Source organism: Tympanuchus pallidicinctus, unplaced genomic scaffold, assembly GCF_026119805.1.
Source record: "Tympanuchus pallidicinctus isolate F22 unplaced genomic scaffold, pur_lepc_1.0 scaffold2, whole genome shotgun sequence".
Classification (NCBI taxonomy): domain Eukaryota; kingdom Metazoa; phylum Chordata; class Aves; order Galliformes; family Phasianidae; genus Tympanuchus; species Tympanuchus pallidicinctus.
This window is the reverse complement of record NW_026294721.1, coordinates 689,381-713,246: the sequence shown is the minus strand read 5'-3', so window position 1 is coordinate 713,246 and position 23,866 is coordinate 689,381. Positions and strand designations below refer to the sequence as shown.

Below are 23,866 nucleotides of genomic sequence, written 5' to 3'. Positions count from 1 at the left end.
CATCTTTTCCACCTCTGATAGCTCCTGAAGCAGAGGAACACCCAACTCCTGTCAGCAGTTGCCTTTTGGAGCACCTTCGCCTTGCCCTTGCTCGGGTTCTTTGGTGCCCAATGGAGCTGAGTTCTTGTAGGGTCTAGTCTCCATTCTCAGCCACCTGCTCTAAGCAGGCACTGGGCAGAATCACCCCAAATAGCTTCAGAGTCACCCAGAACCCTGCTGGGTGATGTCTCGAGCTGCAACCACCCCACCTTTAGCAGGATTTGGGGATTTTGGGGCACCAGAGAGCCCTTCCAACTCCAGAAGTTCTGTGGTTCCGCATGTTTACATCTCCGAGGTCACTACCTGCCAGCTTCTATTTGTCACTGACCCTTCTGCTCAAAAACAAAGATTAAATTGCATTCAGAGCAACCACATAAGCCTCGTTTTCTGGAGGCAGCCATCCTTAGGGGAAGGAGTTGGCAGCCAAGAGCAGCAGTGGTTCCTACAAGGATTCCTGCACCGTCAGCAGGAGGATGCTCCGAGCTGCGCCTGGAGCCCTGGCATTGGGATGCTACACAGGCACTTACCAGGAGCACATCTATGTCTGCTCGTGTCCTCTCTCCCCACCACTTAAATCCTTTCCTTGATTTTTATTTTTTAATTTTTTAAAAAAATTTTTTTTCTTTCTTTCTTTTTAAAAATGAAGTTCAATATTGAAATGGAAACACATGGCGGTGCTGGTGCCGGTGGTGTCTATTTTTTTTCTTTCCCCAAATACCATGTTAATTTAAAAAAGGCCCTTTTCATTACCCGTTATATACACAAGGGCTACAGATTACAAATGCAGAAAATTAAATGGTAAACTCTGCTGCAGGGCCTTGGGGGGAGTAAGGAGAGCCTCCAACCCCCCCCCCCCGCCTGCATCACTGCCTCCTCCCGGCCCCTCAGCCACAAAGGATGGGTCAGATCCTTATCAGCCTGAAATTGTACTCATAACAGCAGGCTTGCTCATTTTCCCAGTGTTAAATGACTTTTGTGCATAGATTTGAAATGAATGAAGGATTTTTTCTTCTTTTTTTTTTTTTCCTGCTTCTAGTTCCAAGTTTTTTTTCCTTTTTTTTTTTTTAAATCACATTCGTCCCATCTCTGATCCTAGGTAATTAATGTGAATTACTGCAATCAATCTGACTCCCCTGAAGCCCTCCCATGGCTGTACTCCATAGCTATGGCTGCAGGTCTTATCATACCATAGAATATCATAGAATGGCTTGGGTTGGAAGGGACCTCAGGGATCATCAAGCTCCAGCCTCCATGCCGCAGGCAGGGCCACCAACCTCAATATCTAATATAGACCAGGCTGCCCAGGGCCCATCCAACCTGGCCTTGAACACCTCCAGGGCATCTACAACCTCTCTGGGCAGCCTAAGGGCACAGCAGCATCCATCCTGGTGCAATAAACCACATCCCTTCTTTCACTGTTGCCATCTTAAACCTTTTATTTTCATCTTCTGTGGTGCCCCTTTTCAAGAGGGATGCTGAATTACTCATAAAGTTAGCCTGGAATATTTATTGTACGTAATGTATGATATAATCCAGTATATAATATAATCCAATATATAACATAATCCTATATATAATATCATCCTTTACACAGGAAAACAAGGCCCAGGCAATTGCATTGCCTGCAATCTCTGTGCCTTCCCCCCTCCCCTCCGCTCCTCCCAGTATTTGCACTGGAATTTCATGAGGGTGCAGGGTTATTAAATTACAATGAGCTTCATGGAAATCAGCATCCAGATGACAAGGGAAGCCCAGTGAGCATCGTGCGTGCAGCTCATGCCTCGTTACCCTTGCAGAACCTACAGGGCTGGGATAACATCCAAGCAACACTGGCCCAGCCTTGTATCCAAGTCAGTGGGTCATGAGATTCAAATCTATAGGAAGCCACGCTTGCTTAATTTGCTATTGACTGAAACACTTGTCCAGAGCTTGGGATGAGCCACTGGCTGCCTCTGCATGACCTGACCCTGTGGTCCCACGTGGCCTAATTATTTTTATAAACAAGGAACTGCTGATTTTCAGCATCTCGGCAACTGCGGGCTGTTTATTTCTGGGCTTTGTTTGCTCATCTGTAGTGGGGGGGACCTTCTGGCTCTCTACAGCTCCCTGAAAGGAGGTGGAAGAGGAGTGAGAGTCACCCTCTGCTCCCAGATAACAGTGATAGGATGAGACATTGTGCCAGAGGAGGGTCAGGCTGGGCATTAGGAGACATTTCTTCAAAAGATGATCTGGAACCCAGGGAAGTGCTGGTGGCACTGTCCATGGAGGTAATGCAGAAGAACCTCGGACATGTGGCACTTGGGGCTGGAGAGGAACCTGGGGATGGAACCCAACATCAGTGTGCGTGGCTACGAGCTGACCTATTGTGATGGTTTGCATGGTGCTCCATCCAACATTCAAGAGCTTAATGTAGAAAAGAGGCAGGATGCAGAACTAGCATGAACAGAACTGAGGATGGATGACTGGGGCACAGAGGCAATGTGGCATTCTAACTGACACACAAACACGTTTCCCAAGGACATCAGTCCCCTATGTGGTCCATGAGTTGCTGGAGGACGGGTCTGAAGATCAGCAGCTCCAAGGTGCTTTGTGGCAGTAGCTCAGCTCTTGGCTTTGTGGCTGCTTTCAAGTGAATTTCAAGTTGCCCAGAGGGGCTGTGGATGCTCCATCCATGGAGACACCCGAGGTCAGGTTGGACGGGGCTGTGAGCACCTGCTGGAGCTGTGGGTGTCCCCGTTCACTGCAGGGGAATTGGACCAGATGGCCTTTGAAGGTCCCTTCCAACTGAAACCATTCTGTGTTTTGATGGTGTGTCACAGAATCATAGAATCCTAGAATGGCCTGGGTTGAAAAGGACCACAATGACCATCTAGTTTCAACCCCCCTGCAGACAGACACTGCCTGGGGCTCCCTGGGCTGGGAGCACAGGAAGGGAAATCTCTGAGAGCTTCTGTGCATTCACTCTTGGGGATGTTAAAAACACAGCAATAAGCAGCACTGTATTTAACACTGCACACATCTGCAGCATAAGGGGAGGAGAATATCAAATGCCTGACGTTCTGCAGGCTGCTTGGAGGCAGTGTTGTTTCCCCTCTTGCACATCGGAGCATCTTTGCACTCCTGCTGTTGGCATTAGGTTAAGCCTGCAGGCACAAAGATGATTAACAACCCATATGATTTCCATCCTAGCTGCAGTATCACTCCAAATCTTTTTCTCTTCCCAATCTACAAGGATTGTTTTCAGTTCAGAGCCGCTGTATGGTCTTCCAGAAGCTCTCTTTGCCTTTGGGGTCGGGGTGCAAAGACTGTATGGAAGTCACAGGCCCCCTGAATAGGTAAATAAGTGATGAGATTTCATGAAAAATTTGTATTTTGAGCACAAGGTGAGCTCAGTGCATGCCACAAGCTTGCTCAGCTTGTATTTATTTTTAATTTTTCTTCTGTTTTGAGTTGGTCTGACTTATTCATGCTTCCATCCCAAGGGGCTTTCGGCAAACGAGCCCTTCATAAAAAGGTTCGGAGGGGAAAAGCTCAGAGCAGGAGGAAGAAGGGTAGGAGAAGGCACGAAGGCAGGAATGAGAAATGAGGAGGGGAGAGAGGCTTGTTAGCAGCGAAGAGACAAGCAGTAGGAATACCAAGAGGGATTTCCACGTGGAGCTCTGATATTAGAAGAGCAGCGAGCGGCGTGTTTGGGGCTGCACACCCTGGAGGTGAGGGGGAACTGCTTGAGGTGGATCCTGCTCTTCATCTATGATTTACAGCAGCATCCCACCTGAGAGACAGCAACTGCAGACTCCGGGCTGCTTCTCCAAAAAGATGAAGTTCACCCAAGGGTGAGAGCAATCCTGCTGAGTGGAAATTGTAGCATTGCCGGCAATTGGAAATGAAACCCTGCGTGCAGTCGCCTCCGGGGATGTGCGAGTAATTCTATCCCATATGGAGCGAGAGATGGGAGTAGGTTGGGTGTAGAAGCAGCCAGGCTGACTCTTCTTTCCAACATTTTCTGGTTGAATTAGGGGCCTCTCTGTGTTTTCTGCTGCAACAAGCTGATATCCCCTTTTTTCCTTTTGTCTGAATGCATTAATACCCACATATTGCCTGCAGTGTTCTCCCTCAGCCATCCTCTGCTTTTGATGAATGCCCTGCAGGTGATTTGTTTCCTGCCATGAGAATGATGCCTGCATTCACTCTGTTTCCTTTCCCAAACCCATTTTCCTATTAGCACTGCATGCTGCCATCTGCAGCTGATGGGTCACAGGTGGCAGCATTGCTTAGGACCACTGAGATGATCAGAGGGCTGGAACACCTCTCCTATGAGAAGAGGTTGAGGGAATGGAGCTTGTTTAGCTTAGAGAAGAGAAGGCTCTGGGGAGACCTCATTGTGGCTTTCCAGTACTTGAAGGGAGTGTATAAATAGGAGGGGGGACAGCTGTTTACAAGGGTGGATGGTGATAGAACAAGGGGAATGGTTTTAAAGTGAAACAGGGGAGGTTTAGGTTGGATATGAGGAGGAAGTTTTTCATTCAGAGGGTGGTGATGCACTGGAACAGGTTGCCCAAGGAGGCTGTGGATGCCCCATCCCTGCAGGCATTCAAGGCCAGGCTGGATGTGGCTCTGGGCAGCCTGGGCTGCTGGTTGGTGACTCTGCACACAGCAGGGGGTTGGAACTGGATACTCATTGTGGTCCTTTTCAACCCAGGCCATTCTATGATTCCACGAAATGAACACATCACAGCCACCTCCTGCAGCAGTAGGCGATGCCATGTCTGAAGGTGAGAAGGGCAGCCTTACTGTCACCAGGATCCTCTTCTTCAGGATCTCACAGGGAGCAGTCAGCCCGTGACAGGGATTGGAATGGAATGATCTTTAAGGTCCCCTTCCAGCCCAAGCCATTCCATGAGCCTTTGATTCTGTGGTTCTCTGAGGATGTATATTGGAACAAGTTGCCCAGAGATGTGGTGGGTGCCCCATCCCTAGAGACCATTAAGGCCAGACTGGACTAGACACTGGTCTATATGTGATGTTCCTCTTCAATGCAGGGGAGCTGGGCAAGATGACCCTCAGAGGTCCCTTCCATCTTTAAGCATTATATGATTCTGTGATTCTATATAGACAACACTTACTCTCTCCTTTTTCTCTGCATGGAACAGCTTTCATTACCCTGGTAGGTGTGTATCAAAGTTTCTTGTTTCTGTTTAAGATTTCCTGGTCATCTCCACCACGACAGCTCACTAAAAATAAGACTTTTCACCTTTGTCAAGCAATCAACAGCTCTGGGGTTGGGTGCAAGGGAGAGTGATGGCAAGGCTGGTGTTGGGAAACAGCCCTGGCTTGGGCTGGTCCAGGAGGGCTCCAGCTCTGCCACATCTCTGCCTGCAAGGAGCTCTTGTGGTAGCTGGTGCTATGTACTGCTAATTACAGGGTGCTTAATGGAGTCACGGGCAGCCCCAGGCAGCAGAGCAGAGCTTCTGGGCTCCAGGACAGCTCTGTTGGGGAGCAGGATGGGAGAAGGGGTGGGGACTTGTTTAAAAATACTGTCACAGGGCAATGCAGAGTGTCCTTGCCACGCAGAGGTGGAAAATGATGTGCCAGAAGCAAAGGCAGTGTGATGAACTTGCCTTCATCACATCCCTTCTTTGCGTCAGTTCAGACATTGCCATTGCAATACCATGTTTCTGGTCCAAAAAAAAAGACAAATTTGCCTTATGGAAGGCACATGCACATGTGTCCCTGTTTGCATAATCCCTTGTCTTTTGCAGTAGCAGTGCTTTTGCTATGGGTTTTGCACTGCACCACCTCAGTCCCTTTTCTGCCTTTCAGCCTCCACCGTGCCTGTAGCAGTCTTGCTTTCTTATTTATTTAAATATATATATTTTTGTATCTAACAATGACCTCAGCTGTTTGTTTAAGGAGTTCATAACCCCGTGTGAGCTTTACGACGATGAAAAGGAAATTCACGAGAAACCCTTTGGTTCCGAGGGTCTGGCGCTGATCTGCTGGGGTTCTGCTTTATGTTCCTATCAAACAATAATAAAACGACCAGAAAGGGGAAAGTAAACAGCTCGGTGTAAATAAAGACGAATCCTTGTCATTCTGCCTTCCTCTCATAGCTCAGGAAATAAGTGAATGAGGCAGTGAAATGGGGACGGAAGTGCACGCACCTATGTGTACATCCTGACGTCTGAGAAGCCTTGAGAAAAAGAAAAGCTTTGAATAGAAGGAAATCAGGCAGCGTAGTGGTGGTGCACAATGCTGAGCCTCTTGTGTTTGCTCAGAGGAGGGATGCTGGGTTCGGAGCCTTGCTGTGTTGGGTGTGATGTTTGATGCCACCCAAGTTGTGTGGGATGGTCAAATTCTGGAGGGTGTTTGGATGCTCCATCCTTGGAGGTGCTCAAGGCCATGGATGGGGCTCTGGGTAGCTTGTTCTGATACGGACACCCAGCCCATGGCAGGGGTTGGGGCTGGGTGGGCTTTGGGGTCTCTTCCAACCCAACCATTCTGTGATTCTTTCATTCTGTGGCCATGATGACTGTGGAGTAGTCAAGAGTGAATGGATCCTTCGGTCTGCAGAGCAAAGGGCTGCTGCTGAAATACAAGTGGCTCTTCCCCAAGCAGAAGTGGGGTCAGTGCAGGATCATTGCTCTTCTCTGGTAGAAATTCTCCCAAAGTTTTTTGCAGAAAAACCCTAGAATCATGGAGTCATACAGTAAATTGAGTTGGAAGGGACCCATGAGGATCATTGAGTCCAACTCTAATTTTGCTCTGTTGAAGAATCAATTGAGTGTCAGGACTAGCTGCTGTAGGGTGACAGGGAGGAGAAGATGTGGGGGACAAGTAAGGACTTGTCCTTAAATTGGACAGAATCACAAGATCCCATCCTGCTTGAGGATGGAACCCCTCGGGTCCCTCCAGTCCAACACTGCCCCAACAAGGACAACCAGAGCTGTGACCCCCTGGCAGTATTTGGGGGTCCCCAAGAAGGAGACCCCACACCTCTCTGGTCTCCGTGCCAGTGCTCCAGCACCCTCCCAGCACAGCAGGGAAAGTCCAAGGGGAGCTTGTGGACTTCTGGCTATGCCCAGTGCCCTTGACACCATTGAGCAGAGCCATCTGTGGCCATGGGTGACCAACACCTGTAGAGCAATAGGACGCCTTTCAGGATGTGTCTCAGCCATATGGACATCCTACAAACACCAAGCTCTCCGTTTCCATCCAACCTTACTGGAGGCCTGCAAGCTTAAAGAAGCATACCTGAAGTGGACTGTAGCATTCAGTGATGGAAATTGCTCTCCCTTCGTGGGTGGGGGTGAGTGCACGGTTGGACTTGATGATCTCGGTGGTCTTTTCCAACCTTAATGATTCAGTGGACATCACCCTCTTTTCATGGCTTTTTTTTTTTGACTGCACTCAATGGCCAACACTTTCTCCATGCCCAGAGCTGGGGCAGCTCTGTCACCATACCCTACTCCCCCTATGCCCCCCTCCCATGCTTTGTGCCCAGCTCTCACCTCTTCACCCCACCAATTGCTTTCTCATCAAACATCATTTCCCTGCTTTTTGGACCCTGTGCATCAAGGTGATCTCACCGCAGCCCGTCTGCTTGCTGCCCTGCTTGGCCTGCCCCAGTTCTTGGCATCCGAAATGGGGCTTTGTTTACACCTTTCCAAGGCTCTGACAATAAGCGTGAGGCCATCCAGAGGTTAGTGTGACACCGTGCGAGGAAAGGCTTTGCTTTGCTTTGCTTTGCTTTCAGATTCCTCCCGAGGTTTTTAGCTGCAACAAATGGCCATAAATCCTATTGCCCTGCTGCAGAGCGAGGCGAACAGATGCAGGATTAGGGCAAAAGCTCAATATTTTCTGTAAAGAACACTTTCTATAGAAAAGGGCAAGACGTAGCTGACTATGCTTTCGGATTAGGTTAGAATGCCAAGCTTTCTTCTTTACACCTTTCTTGGAAGCACTTTTTGAGGGCATGCCTGAGGGAATGGTGGGTAGAGCATAGGGCACTATGGGCACATAGAGCTCAGCAATTTCATGGCCACGGGTTTCCAAGTCTGCTTTGTTCTGGAGATGCTGAGTGGGGTAGAAGAGGCATCCAGAGGTGGAGGGGGAGGGGGTGGTGGTGTCCATTCCATTGAAAAAGGCATTATTTTACGGCGTGGATGGAAATAAAAGATGTAATAATAGATTTTAATCAAGATGATGGGGTGGTTTTTTTGCTATAATTTATTAGCCTCTACAAACTGAAGAAACCTTTTTCCCTCAAGCAGGGTGTTACCGACTCACTGATTTCGAACCTTCTGCGAAGTTATTTTATATCTGTTTCCTTTTAGCCAAATGTTTCCTACCAGTCTGCACAGCTGTTTTAAATATCCATTTGCTCGTGTGTCTGCCTTTCTGTAGAGCACGCTCTGGATGGCTCTTGCTCTTTTCCAAACAGTATTCAGGCTCTGGAAATATCCATCCCGCAGCCATATAAAATCAATTCTGATAAACCACCCAGGTGCTTCCATTGGCTGGATGGGTTTTGCAGGTGACACTGCCAAACAGAAGGGCTCCAGCACCTTTGTGGGGTGTCCTTGGAAGCTGTCTGCAAAGCACAGGTTGAACTCCTGTTGGAGACCTCCAGAGCTGTCACTGGTTCCTTTGCTCTGATGCTGAGTTGGTCCATCTTCAGTGGATCTTCTCGTGGCTGCTTGGCACAGGGATTGGTGCTCAGTGAGGAGCCATGAGGACAGCAAACTGGGAGAAAAGGATGGGTTTGGGATGAAAACCATCCCCTAATGAATGGGGAAAAGTGCTTATATTAGGGGATGGAGTTGGTAGAGTTATGGCTCTCCTGTTTCAGAGCTCAGTTCTGTGTAGACCGCAGGGATCCTCTGGAAGGTGGGATGAGTTTGAAGGGAAATTCCCAATGCAAGCAAAGAATCATAGAATGGTTTGGGTTGGGAGGAACCTTTAAGGTCATCTGTTTCCAACCCCCTGCTATAGGCAGGGACATCTCCCTCTAGCCCAGGTTGCTCTCAGCTCCATCCAGCTTGGCCTTGAGTGCTTCCAGGGAACAGCATCCACAATCTCTTGGGCTGCCATTAAAGAATTTTTTCCTAGTATCTACTCTAAAAACAGCACATTTCCAGCCTTGTAAGCAAGATGAAGACATCGATGCAGCACATCAACCACAGCAACCCCGGCACCACAGCAACATCCTCCCATGGTCGGGGAAGCAGAAAGCCGGAATCTTCCTGTTTCCAAATGGAAAAAAGTCCCAGGTCCAAGCCTGCCTCCCGCAAAGCCGAGTGAGGCACCACAGTGTGTTTTCTGTTTACAGTAGAGCTTAAAGAAATAAGCATCAGTTACATAGGGGAAAACTGAGAGCGCAGTCAAATTGGACCCCAGGGCAAGGCTCGCCGGCAACAATAGACCCCATCCTTTCTGCTAAACAAAAAAGCTGAGGATAAGGAGGAAGTCATCATGAAAAGCAAGGGATGTATTAGCTTAGTTTTGAGCAAATGTTTAAAAAGAAAAGAAAAAAAAAACGGAAAGAAAAGAAGGTATTTCAAGCACTTGCACTCGAGCGGTGGCTCTGGCCGTATCCATTTCACCGCAGACAGCGTCTGCAAGTTGGTTGCACATGTGTGCACTCAGCATCACGGTGGGGACAGCCGGCGTTGAAGAGGCTGCTGCCCCAGAGAGGCTTCCCTTGTCTGTCTGCTCTCTGCTTTTAGCTCTTTCCATGAGCATCCTTTAGCCCAGCTAAAGGTGTTCTCAGTGGTGTTTCTCTGTCGGTATTTCTGCAGCGATAGCTGCGGATGAGCTTCTACAGAGGCTGCACAAAACTCATTGCACGTGCAGGAGGGGCTGCTGCCTCCCTCCCCATCTTCCCAAAGCCATTCCTCCTCATCCGGCTCCCGAACCCACCTCCTCCCTCCCTCTCCCCCTGCGCGAGGATGCGGGGAGGAAGCGCGCTGATAACGCTCATTAAATTTATAGCCACGTTGCGCCGTAATGTTTAATCAATGTTACGTGACTGTGTGCTGCAGCACGGGGTACAAGTTCAATGCAAGGTGAATCTTGTCTGAGATAATCTGAAAGTTCACGCAGAGGTGAAGGCAGCGGCGGCTTCGCGCAGACCGGCTCGGGGTTAGCGAGAGGTCACCTGGGTTTTTTGGGTGGGTTTTTTTTTGTTGTTTTTTTTTTTTCTTTCCCCTTTTTAATGTGTAAACAGAAGGGAAAAAAAAAAAAAAACGCAGCTTGCAAAGGACTTGGCATCATCTGAGCAACAGGAAAAATAACAGTGGTGTGTTGGCCCCGCGGGTCGGTACCCGGTGAGCGCCAGGTCCTGGCTGCAGGGCTGCAGACATGACAGCAATGCCTTTAGGGACAGAAAGAGCACATCCACGTGTCACAGCGGAGAAATGGGGTCCAGACACTCTGCCAGCTCTGTCCCTCTTCTGTGCACGGTGCAGGTGGGACCCTCCGTCCCACTCACTGGGCTGGGTGTCCCCAGTGAGGCTGGACTCACCTGGAAAAAGGGCTGGATGGTCTCGAGGGGATGCTACAGGTCCATCACTGGCCACTGGGCTGCATCAATCTGGGATGTTTGCCCCTAGAAAGCTGTCACTGCATGCAGTTTTTTTGGGTAGGGCCAATGGTGCAAGTGGTCTGCTCGGGAGACTGCTGCTTTTTTTGCCTCTTCACCAGCCTTTGTTTGTATTTAGGGGATTCTGTGCTTTTCTTGATTAGCTCTTCTCTTTCTTTATCCAAGCATTTTGACCTGCAGCTGAGCTGTTTCTTCACATTTCCCCCCCAATCAGCCCATTTGGAAGCACAGGTCAGGCAGGACAGCTCCGATAAGCTCCAAAGCAGAGGTTACCGAGCTCACTCCCCTCATAAATCCCCATTTCCAACCTTCCCCTCCTTTCTGCTGATACAAGCCCCGGGGCTGTGCTGGAGAGGCAGCCAGGGGCCAGCTGTCAGCTGAGAGCCACAGGTGCTGCTCCAGCAGGGCCAACAGCAGCTCCGCCTGCGCCTCGGCTGCAGGAAAAATGCAAGGCACGAGATGGGAAGAGGCAAAGGAGAGCCCTCCAAAAGATGAGTTTTTTTTCCTTCCTATACAAATCCCTCTTCAGTGACCACGTGGAAGTGTGTTTGCGTTCATTTTCAATCATCTCGTTGCACTTTGGCACAATCCCTTGACTTTCTCACCCGGACTGTGGAGGCAGGGAGGGTATTGCTGCAGAGCATGGGTGTCCATCCTTTTGGCTTGAGTGAAGAGGAACTGTCTTTGGCCACGTCGTTAATGTAGATAAGTAACAGAAGTTCTTTTATTTTATTGCATTTTCAATTAAAAAATTTTTAAAAAGGAGGGCTACAGAAACATCACATTAGCAGGTTGGACACGTGTGCTGTTGATGAAGGGTAACTGAAGGCACAAAGCCGTTCTCTCTCGACACTGAGCACGGGGCTTTCTACCAAAAGCAAAACCAGTTTCAAAACCACAAAATGCTTTTGTTCCCTCTTCACTTCTAAGAAAAATTGCCTGCAGCACAACAACCTCAGGAAGCTGAATTGAGCATTTTCATAGAATCGTAGAATAACTGAACCATGTAGTGGTTGGGTTGGAAGGGACCTCAAAGCCCACCCATCTCCATCCGTGAGCTGGGTGCCCCCTGCCAGCTCAGGATGCCCAGAGCACCATCCATGTCCTTGGGCAGCTCCAGGGGATGGGTCACCCACAGCTTCTAGAGAAATGTGGAGATGTGGCACTGAGGTCAGTGGGCATGGTGGGAGTCAGTGGTTGAACTTGGAGATCTTCGTGGTCTTTCCAACCTTAATGATTCTATGGTTCTCTGGGCAGCCCAGACCAGTGCTTCACCACCTTCTGGGCAGAGAATCTCCTCTTAACATCTAACCTAACGCTCATCTCTTTTAGTTCTAAGCCATTCCTCTTTGTCCTATCACCACCTGCTCCCCTACTACCATCCCAGTTGACGCAGCCCAGGATTCCCCAAGCTTCCAGCCCCAAATCCATTCCCATTACCTCCATTGCCACGGCACCGGGTGGCGAGGAGAAGCCATGGGAATGTTCTGCAGGAGACATCCCTGCGTCGGCGATGAATCCCCCTTTGTGCTGTCAGTGGAGACACGAAGCGTTGTTCAATAGCAGTCCCTCGAGAGCAGCTCCCGGCACTCCCTGCTTCCTCTTGGCCGCTGCCCAGCGTTGTCTCTTTGTCCAATGCAGACTGGGGGATCTGCAGGGCAGAGAGCTGCTCGTCATGGCAAGCACCATGCAAACTTGTGAACCTGCAGGAAGAACCTCGTGGGTAGAAATAATTATTTTTACAGGTGCAAATTGGCTAATAATTCCATAAGCATTCCAGTCTACTTGTGTTCCTTTAACCCGTTCATAAAATACCCCATCCACTTGGCTACCACCGGCACCGAAACCTCACAATGCCTGTGTTTTTGCACTGAATATCTGCAGTGCTTTGTTATTTTTTCAGTTGGCATCGCACGGCGCTTTGCGATAGCTGGAGGAACGTGGGATTTCCCTAGAATTCAGTCCAGCCTTCCCCACGGGCAGCACTCCAGCCCAGTGACTAAGGCCATGGTTCTGCCCCAGCAAAGCCAGCAGGAGCACAGATGGAGCCGCAGGGACTTTCCAGGAGCCCTGGAGGCTGTCACCATGCTGTGATGTGTTAATCCTCCGCATCCCCACCCTTCAGCCTGGTGCCGACCTGAGAGCAGCCTTTCAGTGTCCAAAGGGGCTGTAAGAAAGAAGGGGACGGACTCTTCAGCAGGGTCTGTTGTGTTAGGATGTGGGGAAATGGTTTCAGACTCAAAGAGAGGAGATGAAGACTGGATATAAAGAAGCAGATTGTTACGATAAGGGCTCTGAACCATTGGCACAGGTTGCCCAGAGAGGTGGTGGGTGCCCCATCCTTGGGGACACCCAAAGTCAAGCTGTGAGCACCTGATGGAGCTGTGGGTATCCCCATTCACTGCAGACAGTGGATCCAGATAGTCCTTGAAGGTCCTTTCCAACTCAGACCATTCTGTGATTCAGTGATCCTGCTGTTCCATGTTGGTGTTGTTGAAGTCCAACAGCTCCTTCGTGTGCTGTGATGTGGGAGGCTGGGAGGCGAAGGGGGTTCCTCCTAATAAACAATGAACATTTGCAGATGGAAAAGTAGAAGACCTTTCTGTGCACACGGAAAACTTTTTGGAGACCTTCCCCTGGGAGCCTGATATAAGAAATGCAGACCTATAAACAGGCAATAGTACAAGCCTGAAAATAACCCAGACTGGACAAATAAGGGCTTTGTCAGTCTCAAACCTCCCTCTGATACACACTCTGTCCCTTCTGCCATAAATCTTTCCAGATTCTTCTCATAGTTTTTTTTGGTGGATTTTTTTTTTTTTTCCAAGAACTTTTACAGATAGCAAAAAAGCAAAAAAAAAAAAAAAATAGATGGAAAGATAAAATCGCTCCCTTAACTTGCAAAGTAAATCCAGCTAAAGTGCAAGATGAGAAATGTGGCATTGGTTTTCTGCTCTTCTGTCTGAGCAGTGAGGAGGAATGACAGCCCCAGGTGGGACCTCTGCAGGGATTGGGGTCTTCAGAGTGACCCAAGCAGGCTGGATAGTATTGCACCTCCAGTCTAAATGAGTTCCTTTGAGTCTTTCTGATAAGGCAAAACCAACTTCCCCTGGCCTCCATGTGTGTTGATGTCTTGCTTTGTGCGTCACATTGGCCTGTGCAGCCAGTGCAGCATAAGGTTACTGCAGTGCTAGGCACTCCCTTGCACTCCTTCCTTAGAAAGCAGCTTAGTTTCCAGTGAAATCAGTGACAAATCTACTGTTTCTTTCATTTAGGTCATGATTTTACCCTGTGTGTCTTTCACAAGTAATCAAAAAACATCATGTTCCAATTCCCAGTGCCTTTTCTTCTTCGTGATGCTCTCGCCCAAACCCACATCTCCCCGTGGGGTCAAGTATTTCTTTCTGCTTTCAGTATTACTTTCCCACGAGGCATAATGGCAACCTCACCAAAATAAACGATTTTGAATGGACTTGTCTGTGGCTGCTGGTGTGGGAAGCTCCTTGGGCTTTGTGCTCTGCAGTCACCCCAATGGGTGGCATCAGGGGCTGAGCGATGGGCCGTGGGATGGTTGTGTGCATGGGCATGGGCAAACAGGGACTTGGCACTGGGTTGGATCCAGTGGTTTCTTCTGCTTTTCATGGAAATATTCAATATTCTTAGCTGGGTATTTTGTGGTCCCTCTGGGAGCAGCTTGTCTCTTCATTCAAGCGGGTTTATTTGTGATGCTGGTAGGACCCAAGCCTCTTGCTGTCACCTTTCATCAATGGAGCTGTGGTGTCAGGGCATCAAGATATACTTTTTAAAGAAGAGATTCAGGATTATAAGGCAATGATGTGATCTCTTGCCAGCTGAAGCATGGCTGCTTTATAGAAGGCGTTACAGAATCATAGAATGGCCAGGGTTGGAAGGGACCTCAAGGATCTTGAATCTCCAACCCCCCTGCCACATGCGTTGTGTCAAGGCTATTCATTCTACTCACAGTGATGCTGGGAGAAGAGCATCAGACTTGGAGGTTATTAGGAAAGGAAGAGAACGTGATAACTGAGCCTTTTATAACTGATACCAGCATCCAATAAACATGTAAGGACATGATTAGTGGAGATGGTGGGGATGGATTGATGGTTGGGCTTGATTATAGAATCATAGAATGGCCTGGGTTGAAAAAGGGCCACAATGATCATCCAGTTTCAAACCCCCTGCTATGTGCAGGGTCACCAGACCCAGAGCCATGTCTAGCCTAGCCTTGAATGCCTCCAGGGATGGGGCATCCACAACCTCCTTGGGCGATCTCTTCCAACCTTAATGATTCTGTGATTCTATGAAGTGGTCACCAATGGTCATGAGTCGTCTTCCCCTTTTCATCCCCTGCCATGCTTTGGGTTTTTACAGGCAGGTGTTGCTCTACAGGAGACACAGCAGTAGCAATGCACCATGCTTTGCACCCATCTCGTGAGCCAACATGATGCTTCTCATCCGTTGTTGGTGGTGGGTCTGCAGATGCTCTGGAGAGCCCTATTCAAGCCTTCCTGATGCTCTCTGGTGTTGCCGAGAGTAAATATTGCAGGGGATGAAAAGGGAGGAGATAGTGGTGTGGAGGATGTTGTATTTTTACTGGATGAAGGGTTTCAAGCTGACATCTTTAGACCTTGAAACAAGGGGAGAGTTCGTCTTCGGGATCGGGTTGGTTTCCCTTACACCATCTGGTTGCTGCCTAGCTGTGAGTCTTGTGCCAGCCTGCCTCTGGCAACAGCTATTTTATAAATATATTTCCATAAATACCAACAGTTTAAGCATGAACTCAGCCTGAAGGAGTCAGGATATTAAAAAGCAGAGGGGCTGAGACACAGAGGAAGATGTAGCCACAAGAGCAGAGGCAGCAATGGCACTTTTACACCAGGATGTGCCTCTCTCACCCAGCAGGCATTGAAAATAACTGTGTCATCAGTTCTGAAGAGGAAAAAGTTAGCAGAGCCAGGTATTGCTTGAAGTCAGGGATGCAGGAAGCATCATCTGTCCTGCAGGGGTTCCTGGCCTTTGTGTCTTCAAGGGAAGAGGTGGGGAGAGGTCCTTGGGGCCAAATGGTCCTGTGTCAGCTCAGCCCTGTGATACTCTCCCACTGTCCATAGGATAAGTCTCTATTCTCTGCATTACTTTTCACCTTGAATCTTCCTTTCCTGCCACCGTTTTCAGCTCTAGGCACCATGCATCACCTCCCAGGTCTGTGCACAGCCCATGGTGACACAGACAGCAGTTTCCATTCCCAGTGCAGCCATGTTCATTGGGGTTTTATATAAATATATATATATATATACATATACACGTGTGTGAATGCATAAAACCAGACTGCTTTCCTGTACCTTTCCCTGTACCTTTCCATTCTCCACTTCTGCATTCGTGCAAACACACAACTTGAGCACAGACAGCTCTCCTATGTGCACTCTTTGCAGCTGCAGGCTTGCAGCTGAGCACGCACTTATTGCATTTCCCTATCACCGCAGTAAAAGCTCCCTTTTCTTTTCCCCCCCTCTTCTTTTCCTTTCCTCCAGTGTGCGCCCTGTCAGCTTTGATTTATAGCCTTGAAAAGCAGACTCTGGTTTGAAGAATTAATGGTATTTGCATATTTTATTTGGAATCTCCCCTGGAAGGCGGCTGCAGCCGTGGAGCTGCCCAGCGCCGCCGTGCAGACGCTCTTCTCCTTTCCTTATTTCTTTTTTTTTTTCCTGGTGTCATTCAGATTTAGCAGCAGAGGTGAAAAGTTTAAACAGTAAAAGCAATAAAACCACATTTATGTGACAGATAAATCGTCCAGAGACAGCTCCCTCTTGCAGCACCTTTCTCCCCTGGCTCCGACCTGTGCCTGTGGTTGAGCCCTGCAGTGCCCACTGTGCTCAGCCTCAGGCACCCTCAGTGCTGCTTGTGCCCTTCCAAGGTCCAGCCTGGGCAGGTTTGTGTTTAGGATGGTGCTTATTTACAGTCATAGAATCATTCAGATTGGAAAAGAGCTCTAATATCCCCAAGCCCAAACCCCAACCCATCCCATCATGCTTACTGACCATGGCCCTCAGTGCCACATCTCCATGGTTCTTGGGCACCTCCAGAGATGGTGACCCCACCACCTTCCTTTGCAGTCTGTGCCAATGCCTGACAGCTCTTTTGGAGAAGAAATGTCTCCTAATACCCAACCTGACCCTCCCCTGGCCATCACCTCTTGTCCTGTTGTTACCTGGGAGCAGAGGCCAACCCCCACCTCGCTCCATCTTCCTTCAGGCAGTTACAGAGCCATGCGGTCTCTCCTGAGCCTCCTCTTCTCCAGACTGTCCCATCTCATTCCCTCAGCCTCTACCCATAAGATCTGTGCTCCAGATCCCTCGCAGCTCTGCTGCCCTTCTCTGGACACACTCCAGTACCTTGATACCTCTGTTGTAGTGAAGTGCCCAAAACTGAATACAGCACTTGAGTTGCAGCCTCACCAGCACCTTTGCATGCTGTTAATCACAGCCCCTCGTGCTTTTTTCTCCTTAACCCACTTCTAACCTTCGCCTTCTTATTTCTACCCCTTTTTTATTGCCCTACAGGGCATCCTACACCCATTCCCAGTGCAGGACAGACCTGCTGGAAGCACTGTGGGGTGGAAGGAGCACATGAAATCATACTCTGGGCTGCAGCTTTAGGGCGCCCTTTGGATAAAAAGACTCCCAACAATGTGCAGCCCTGGTTTGTAGCCGACCTGCAGCACAAAACCTTGGGCTGGAAGAGCCCTCCAAGGTCCCGGCTAATCCGTCCCCCCCGCCAGCGCTGGGGATTGTTCCCGACAGCTTCTTTTCTTTGCCCTGACCTACATAGTCAAAAAGAATCTTGTTGCACATTTTTGTTTTGTACCTTGAGGTCTTCGAGGAGCCAAATCCCCGTTCTTTGCCGGGCGGGTTGTGTTGTTAAACAGCGCCTGAGCCTTCAGGAAAACCATGGAGACGCGGGGGCACAATGAGGCCTCTATGGCCCTCGCTTCGCCTGGGGACGGCCACGGGCAGACAATACCATGGGGCCCTTCCTTATGGGGCGGGCGCCGGGACGCTCGGCTGCTGCCGATGAAGACGTCGGCACTTGGCAGCCCTGAGCCACAATAGAGCGGTCACAGGGACAGGGGGAACCGTGGCTGCTTGTCATGAGCCGTGCGTTCCCCTCCAAGGCCTTCCAATACTTGAAGGGGGCACATAAACGGGAATGGGAACGGCTGTTGATGAGGGTGGATAGCGATAGGATAAGGGGGAACGGCTTCAAACTGAGACAGGGGAGGTTGAGGTTGGATATGAGGAGGAAGTTTTTCCCACAGAGGGTGGTGAAGCACTGGAACCGGTTGCCCAAGGAGGCTGTTGGATGCCCCAGCCCTGCAGGCATTCAAGGCCAGGCTGGATGTGGCTCTGGGCAGCCTGGTCTGGTCCCTGCACATAGCAGGGGGTTGGAACTGGATGATCATCCTGGTCCTTTTCAACCCAGGCCATTCTGTGATGATTATGCAAAAACACAGGCACTGTTGTAGAACCATAGGCTCATACAACGGTTTGGGTTGAAAAGGACCCTCGAAGGCCATCTGGTCCCACTCCCTGCAGTGATCTGGGACACCTACAGCTCCATCAGGTGCTCATGCAACCTGATCTTGAGGAATTTGGGGCACCACCACCTCTCTGGGACACCTTCCAGTGTCTCACTGCCCTTATTGTAAAACACTTCTTTCTCATGTGCAATCTAAATCTCCCGTCTTCATGTTTGAAACCGTTTCCCCTTATCCTATCGCAGCAGACCCTGTTACAACCTTAAAAAGCAGATTTAAGCACATCTGCACCAAGGTTTTTGAAAACTGTTTCTTAAGAAAGCTGGGACTTCCACTGTCTGCTGAGAAGTAGGAAACATCATAGGTAAATGTCTCAGTTCATTCTCTTCCTGTATCTCGAGTACCACCCCTGGTATACTAAGGGACATGGTTTAGTGGGGTTGTGTTGGTGGTGGGTTGGACTGGATGATCTTGGAGGTTGTTTCCAACCTTGGTGGTTCTGTTATTCTATTCTTTGATTCTGTCTTTAAGTTGGAAAACACCTCTAAGATCATCTATCCGACCACCAACCCATCCCCACCACCATGGCAGCACCAGATGTGCTGGTGTCTTCCCACAAGGCCCAACATCCCGAGCCATATTGGATGGGAAGTTGTCATGGATCAGGAAAGAAGGGAGCCCGCTGCGGTGTGGGGTGTGTGGGAGCTCTCCCTTAGGTCTGCTGCCTTGGAAATCACAAATCCCACTGAGGTGAAGCATTGCATCTCTTTTCAGGTTCTGCCCACAACTTTCTTGGGGTGCCTCAGTCTTCATACCCTCCAGCAGGGTAGCACATCAGGCATGCAGTATGGCTCAAGGAGGTTAAGACTGCAAAACATGGCTTTTCTGATTAACACCACCTGCTCAGGACCTTTGCCATGATTCAGATAAGCCACCTGCTTGCTCACCACCTCATTTTTGTTTGTTTTTCTTCCCTGCAGCTCCTGGATCTGTTCATCCAGTGGGACTGGTCGACGTACCTGGCTGACTACGGGCAACCCACCTGCAAGTACCTCCGGGTGAACCCCACCACAGCCCTCGTCCTGCTGGAGAAGTGAGTGCAGCAAGGGGCACCCCGACACTTCAGCCCCAGATGAAGGTTTCAGAGCAGTGGGAGTGCTGACAAAGTCCTTCTTTATCCCACTAAGCTCCAGTTTTTGTATCAAGAGGCATTGATTTGGTTAAGGACTTCTATTTTTTGCTTCATTCTTAAGCAGGATTTTCCTCGTTCTGTGACAGACTTCCACTAGCATCTCAAGCTAGCCCCCAAAATCATATGAAAATGGCCAGCCTGCAGGCACTTATAGCTCTGTTTTCTGGTTCCATCAAGAGGGTCGTACACTAAAATCCCAGCTATGGGACAGAAGGGATATCTTTAGGTGGCTCCAAGGCTCTTAGAGAGGACAGGACCCATGTTCTCTGCTAAGGGTGAATCTCAGTTTCATTGAAGCCTGCACTTGCCCCAGGAGGTAATGTGCAAGCCAACCCTGGAGCTGTGCTGAGGAGCAGCTGACCCCAATGGTCATCTCCATGTGTCCTCTGTGGAGAGGTGAGATGCACCCTGGAGCACAAAGAGGGTTTGGCAGTCCTCTGAGCCCAGTCCACGCTGTGAGCAGCTCACAGTTAATAATTCCAGACTTGGAAAATCCCAACCCACATGGTGAACTTGGGCATGGAAGCAGCATGTTGGCTTCAGTCCCAAATAGTGGGGTTCACTGCCCTGGGAACCCCTCCAGCACGTACCTGGTGTCAGAGACAAGTGCCACCAAGTCACTCTTCCTCACCAGGTCACTCATCCTCACCAGGAGGATCAGCCCTGCTCTGCCCTCTTTGCTTCCATCACACCTCACCAGCAAAGTAACAAGCCCAGAAGAATAATTCCTGATTTCCTCATTCTGTGGCCACTCCATGGCTGGGTCTGGCGTGGAGGAGTGGGCAGGATGAGTGAGCTGGTGGTTGGGTTTTGGTTTGGTTTAACGTGAAATCAGATCCTTGGGTAGAATTTGAATTGTTTTTCAGAGTACCTCTCGCTTCTGTTGCACGTAGAGTAGAAGATGCCCAATTTGATGTTGGGGTGAAGCCTTTAGAAGCATAAACTGGGTGTGCTTTGAGGCTTTGGATGTGGGTCTGTGCTGTCTGCAGTCCACTCAACTGCACCTCCTCCCTTCCCTGGCTCATTTCACATCAACCCACAACATCCAAAGGCTGTCAGTCTGCACCCAGGGTCTGCAGTGGAGCACTGTGTCAGTGCAAAACGCTTTTATACACCATAGCCATATTTTATATGTGCATCGTGCAATACGTTGCATCATCTGCAGTATATTTGCAGCCCTCCATCCATGGTGCAAAAGTGTGCAGTATATTCAGAGCTATCCATAAAGTGGAAAAAAAAAAAAGAAAGCTGAACGGTTGGACACGAAGCAGCCGGGTTGTGTAACTTGTTCTCATGATTATCTCTTTTCCTAATCACACATCTCCCATAGGATATCACGAGTGTAAGTATGCTGCTTGCTTGGGCTTTTACCCTCACCTTGCAGTGACTTTATTGTTTGATTTAAATGGAGCACTAAATGATCTAAATGCAAGCTGCCTTTGAAACAGTTCCCTCTGGTAACTCTATCGTCTCAAATGCACTAATTAGAACTAAAAGAGGAGCTTTTACTGCCTCGCTTTTTTTTTTTTTCTTCTTCTTTTTTTTTTTTTTCTCTTATAGATTAATTTAAACAAAGCTTGGCTCTATTTAAGGCGGTGTTTGTTGACAGGGGTGGGGACAGCATTGAGCTCTCTCCTTCCCTTCCTCTTACTTTTAATTCCCGGGCCAGCACAGAGGGACCGCATTACACAACCAGCCTCAGCTATCCTGAGGCTCTGCAGGCACAATAGTGTGGAACCCCTAAAGATCTGCCTCTATTTCCAGCCTGTTCTTGGTGTTAGGATGCATAGCTCTATCTAGAACCACGTCGTCCAGCTCTTGTAGCCCAAGGCTGGAAAAGAATGGGGCTGGCACATGGCACCCCAGTGTTGACCCCCATGATGGTGGTGAGGCACTGGGGCACATGGCCCACAAAGGTTGTGGAAGCCCCATCCCTTGAGGTGTTGAAGGCCACGTTGGATGGGCGGCCTGATCTGGAGGTTGGCAACCCTGCTTATGGCAGGAGGTTGGAACCAGATGATCTTCGACGTCCCTTCCAGCCTTCGCCATCCTATAATCCTACGAGTCTATGATAAACCTGGCTTTTTTTAAGGCTGTTTCTCCATCCACGGCCTCGTGCCTCCAAACTGCCCTCCCAACCCAATCACCTGCTGGGAGTCCCTCATACTGACACCATCACCCTTTGGAGAAACCCTTTGGACCCCGCTCCATCCCTGCAGGCACACACGGGCACAGGCTTGCTCTTGCTCTACGAGCAGCATGAGCCCTGAGTAAACACGCTGCGTCCCAGCCCTGCTCCCTGACAGCAACACTAATGCAGCTGGTTGGCACCCAGCAGTTTTGTAACCCTTTTCTCTATAGAAAAGATCCTTCTCACCTTGAATGACAGTTGGGTGTAGGTGGGAAATGCCCATTGCACACAGTGGGGAAGCACGCACCCGTAGTTGTTGCAGGACTTTGTGTTCTGCAGGCATGTTCCTCATTGGAAGTGGGGCTGGTAGCAGCATGGCGCCTCCAAATCCACATGAGAGATACCAGCAGCTCCTGTCTCATCCCATTTGGGATGGGTTCAGTGCATTGCCAGCAGTGCTTGGTCACCTCGACCCCACAGCTTTCTCCTTGCAACTCCTTCCCAATCATTCAGTACACCCCAAGATTTTCTTGCATAAAACGTGCAGTTCTTGAGAAACATCTCATGGAAATAAATCTGCACCTGAGCATCTTCTGTGAGATTTTGGGGCTGCTAAGGCAGAGGATGCCAGGCCTTCCTTAACTTACGGGTATCACCGGGCAGAAGAAACTCAATGCTTTTTTGCCCATGGGGTGGCCACAGGTGGAGGTTTCTCAAGGTGCAGGTTTGCTTCCAGCACATCTGATGTCCCTGCACAGCCTGTGAGATGGAGATGGAGAGCTCTCAGCTCTGTGGGAAGGTGTTTGAGGGAGGGGTGATGTCCTGCAGCAGGGTGGTGGTTGCCAAAATTCCCAATGCCGCAGCACCTGTAATCTGTATGACTCAAAAATCCCCTCTTTCTGTCTGGTTCTTGCAGGGGAGCAGCTGGCAACCTGCTTCAGTTTAAAAAAAAAAACAATTACATGAAGAGAAAAGAAGAAAAAAAAAAAAAACAAAAAAAAAAACAACAAAAAAACACCAGCTTATTTTGCTGAATGAAATTGCTCCAAGCTATCTGGTTACTGTTGGGAAAGCAGCTCGGTTATAATCCTGTGCCTTTGGGCACTTATAACTATAGCAAATTAGCCTTTGGGATGAGGTTGTTATCATGTTTTCAGTTCCAAGCTGGATGGTTTTTGGAACATTTCAGATTCCCTTTGGCTCCTTTTTATGAAGACTGAAGCACGGAAAATTGTAGATATTTTTTTTTAATAGGTTAAATGAGCTTGAAGAAGTTTGTTTTGTGCTCTGATAACGCAAAACCCTTCTGATCTGATAAACTGCTGTGCTTACAGGGCCCATCATCTCTGTGTCCCCGTCACTCTATGCTTCATTGAGGTACCCAGAGCCAAAAACACAGGCCAATGTGGCTCATCCAAAGCCATCTGCCTCTGCCAGATCTGATTTACTAGGAAAACCAGTTACAAATTAGGGTATTATGGAGAGCAGTGCCCAGCAGGCTGGGTGCTTGGAGCCCAATGCCTTTAGGCTCTACTGATGTTGACCCTTATGGGGTGGTTCCACTCCCCAGCAACGCCCTGCTTGAGCCATGCAATGAGATGTTGGCCCCCCAAAATGCATCTGCAAATGCAAATGTGCATGAATGCCAAGCTTTGCATGCCAGAGAGGAATGGAGCTGCCCTGGTGTTGGGAGTTGGACATGATGATCCCCTGAGGTCCCTTCCAACCCCTGTTGTTCTGTGTTACTCTGGTCCTGTCCCAGCACTGTGCCTTGTTGGCCCTGAGCTTAAGGACCTCATGGAGACTGATGCAATTGAAAGAAATACAAATCTCCCTGGGGTTTGTAAACTGGAGGAAGTAATGTTGGATTCTTTCCTTGAGCATCGTGTAAAGTTAAGTCCACGAGTCCGAAACTTTACGGCTGCCCCAAAAGCTGCATCTCTTGGCCGCATGCAATGCTCCATGTCAAAAAGAACCATTAACGCTGTGGATTTTGTGCTAATTATTTAATTTCCCGACCCTCCTAATATTACAGCACTCTCATTTACCACGTACGGACACTGGAACATGTAAAAACATTCTGGATGGAGCTCGGAGCATCTGGTGGAGCTGTAGGTGTCCCCATTCATTGGAAGGGAGTTGGACCAGATGGCCTTTAAGGGTCCCTTCCAACTCAAACCTGATTTTATGAAGGGGAGGATGAGAGGCGTGAGGGGCTCAGGATTGGTGCAGTGCCTTGGCTTTGAGGCAGGTGACACGAGCTGGGGTTGGGCCCTTGGGGTGGATAAAGCTTGGGGCTAGACCCAAGGCGATGGTCTGTAGATCTACAGATTTACAGATCTACAGCCCATC

At 49.2% G+C, this 23,866-nt stretch overlaps 1 protein-coding gene across 6 annotated transcripts in view; it reads left to right on the top strand.

Moving 5' to 3' along the window:
- The window catches only part of EXOC6B (exocyst complex component 6B), a 244,112-nt gene that overhangs the window by 217,439 nt on the left and 2,807 nt on the right, over positions 1-23,866 (top strand). For all 6 annotated transcript variants that reach the window (XM_052681846.1, XM_052681843.1, XM_052681849.1 and 3 more), the window contains one exon: positions 19,172-19,284. In XM_052681846.1, the coding sequence (XP_052537806.1) occupies positions 19,172-19,284 (113 nt within the window). The remainder of the gene's footprint in view (positions 1-19,171; positions 19,285-23,866) is intronic.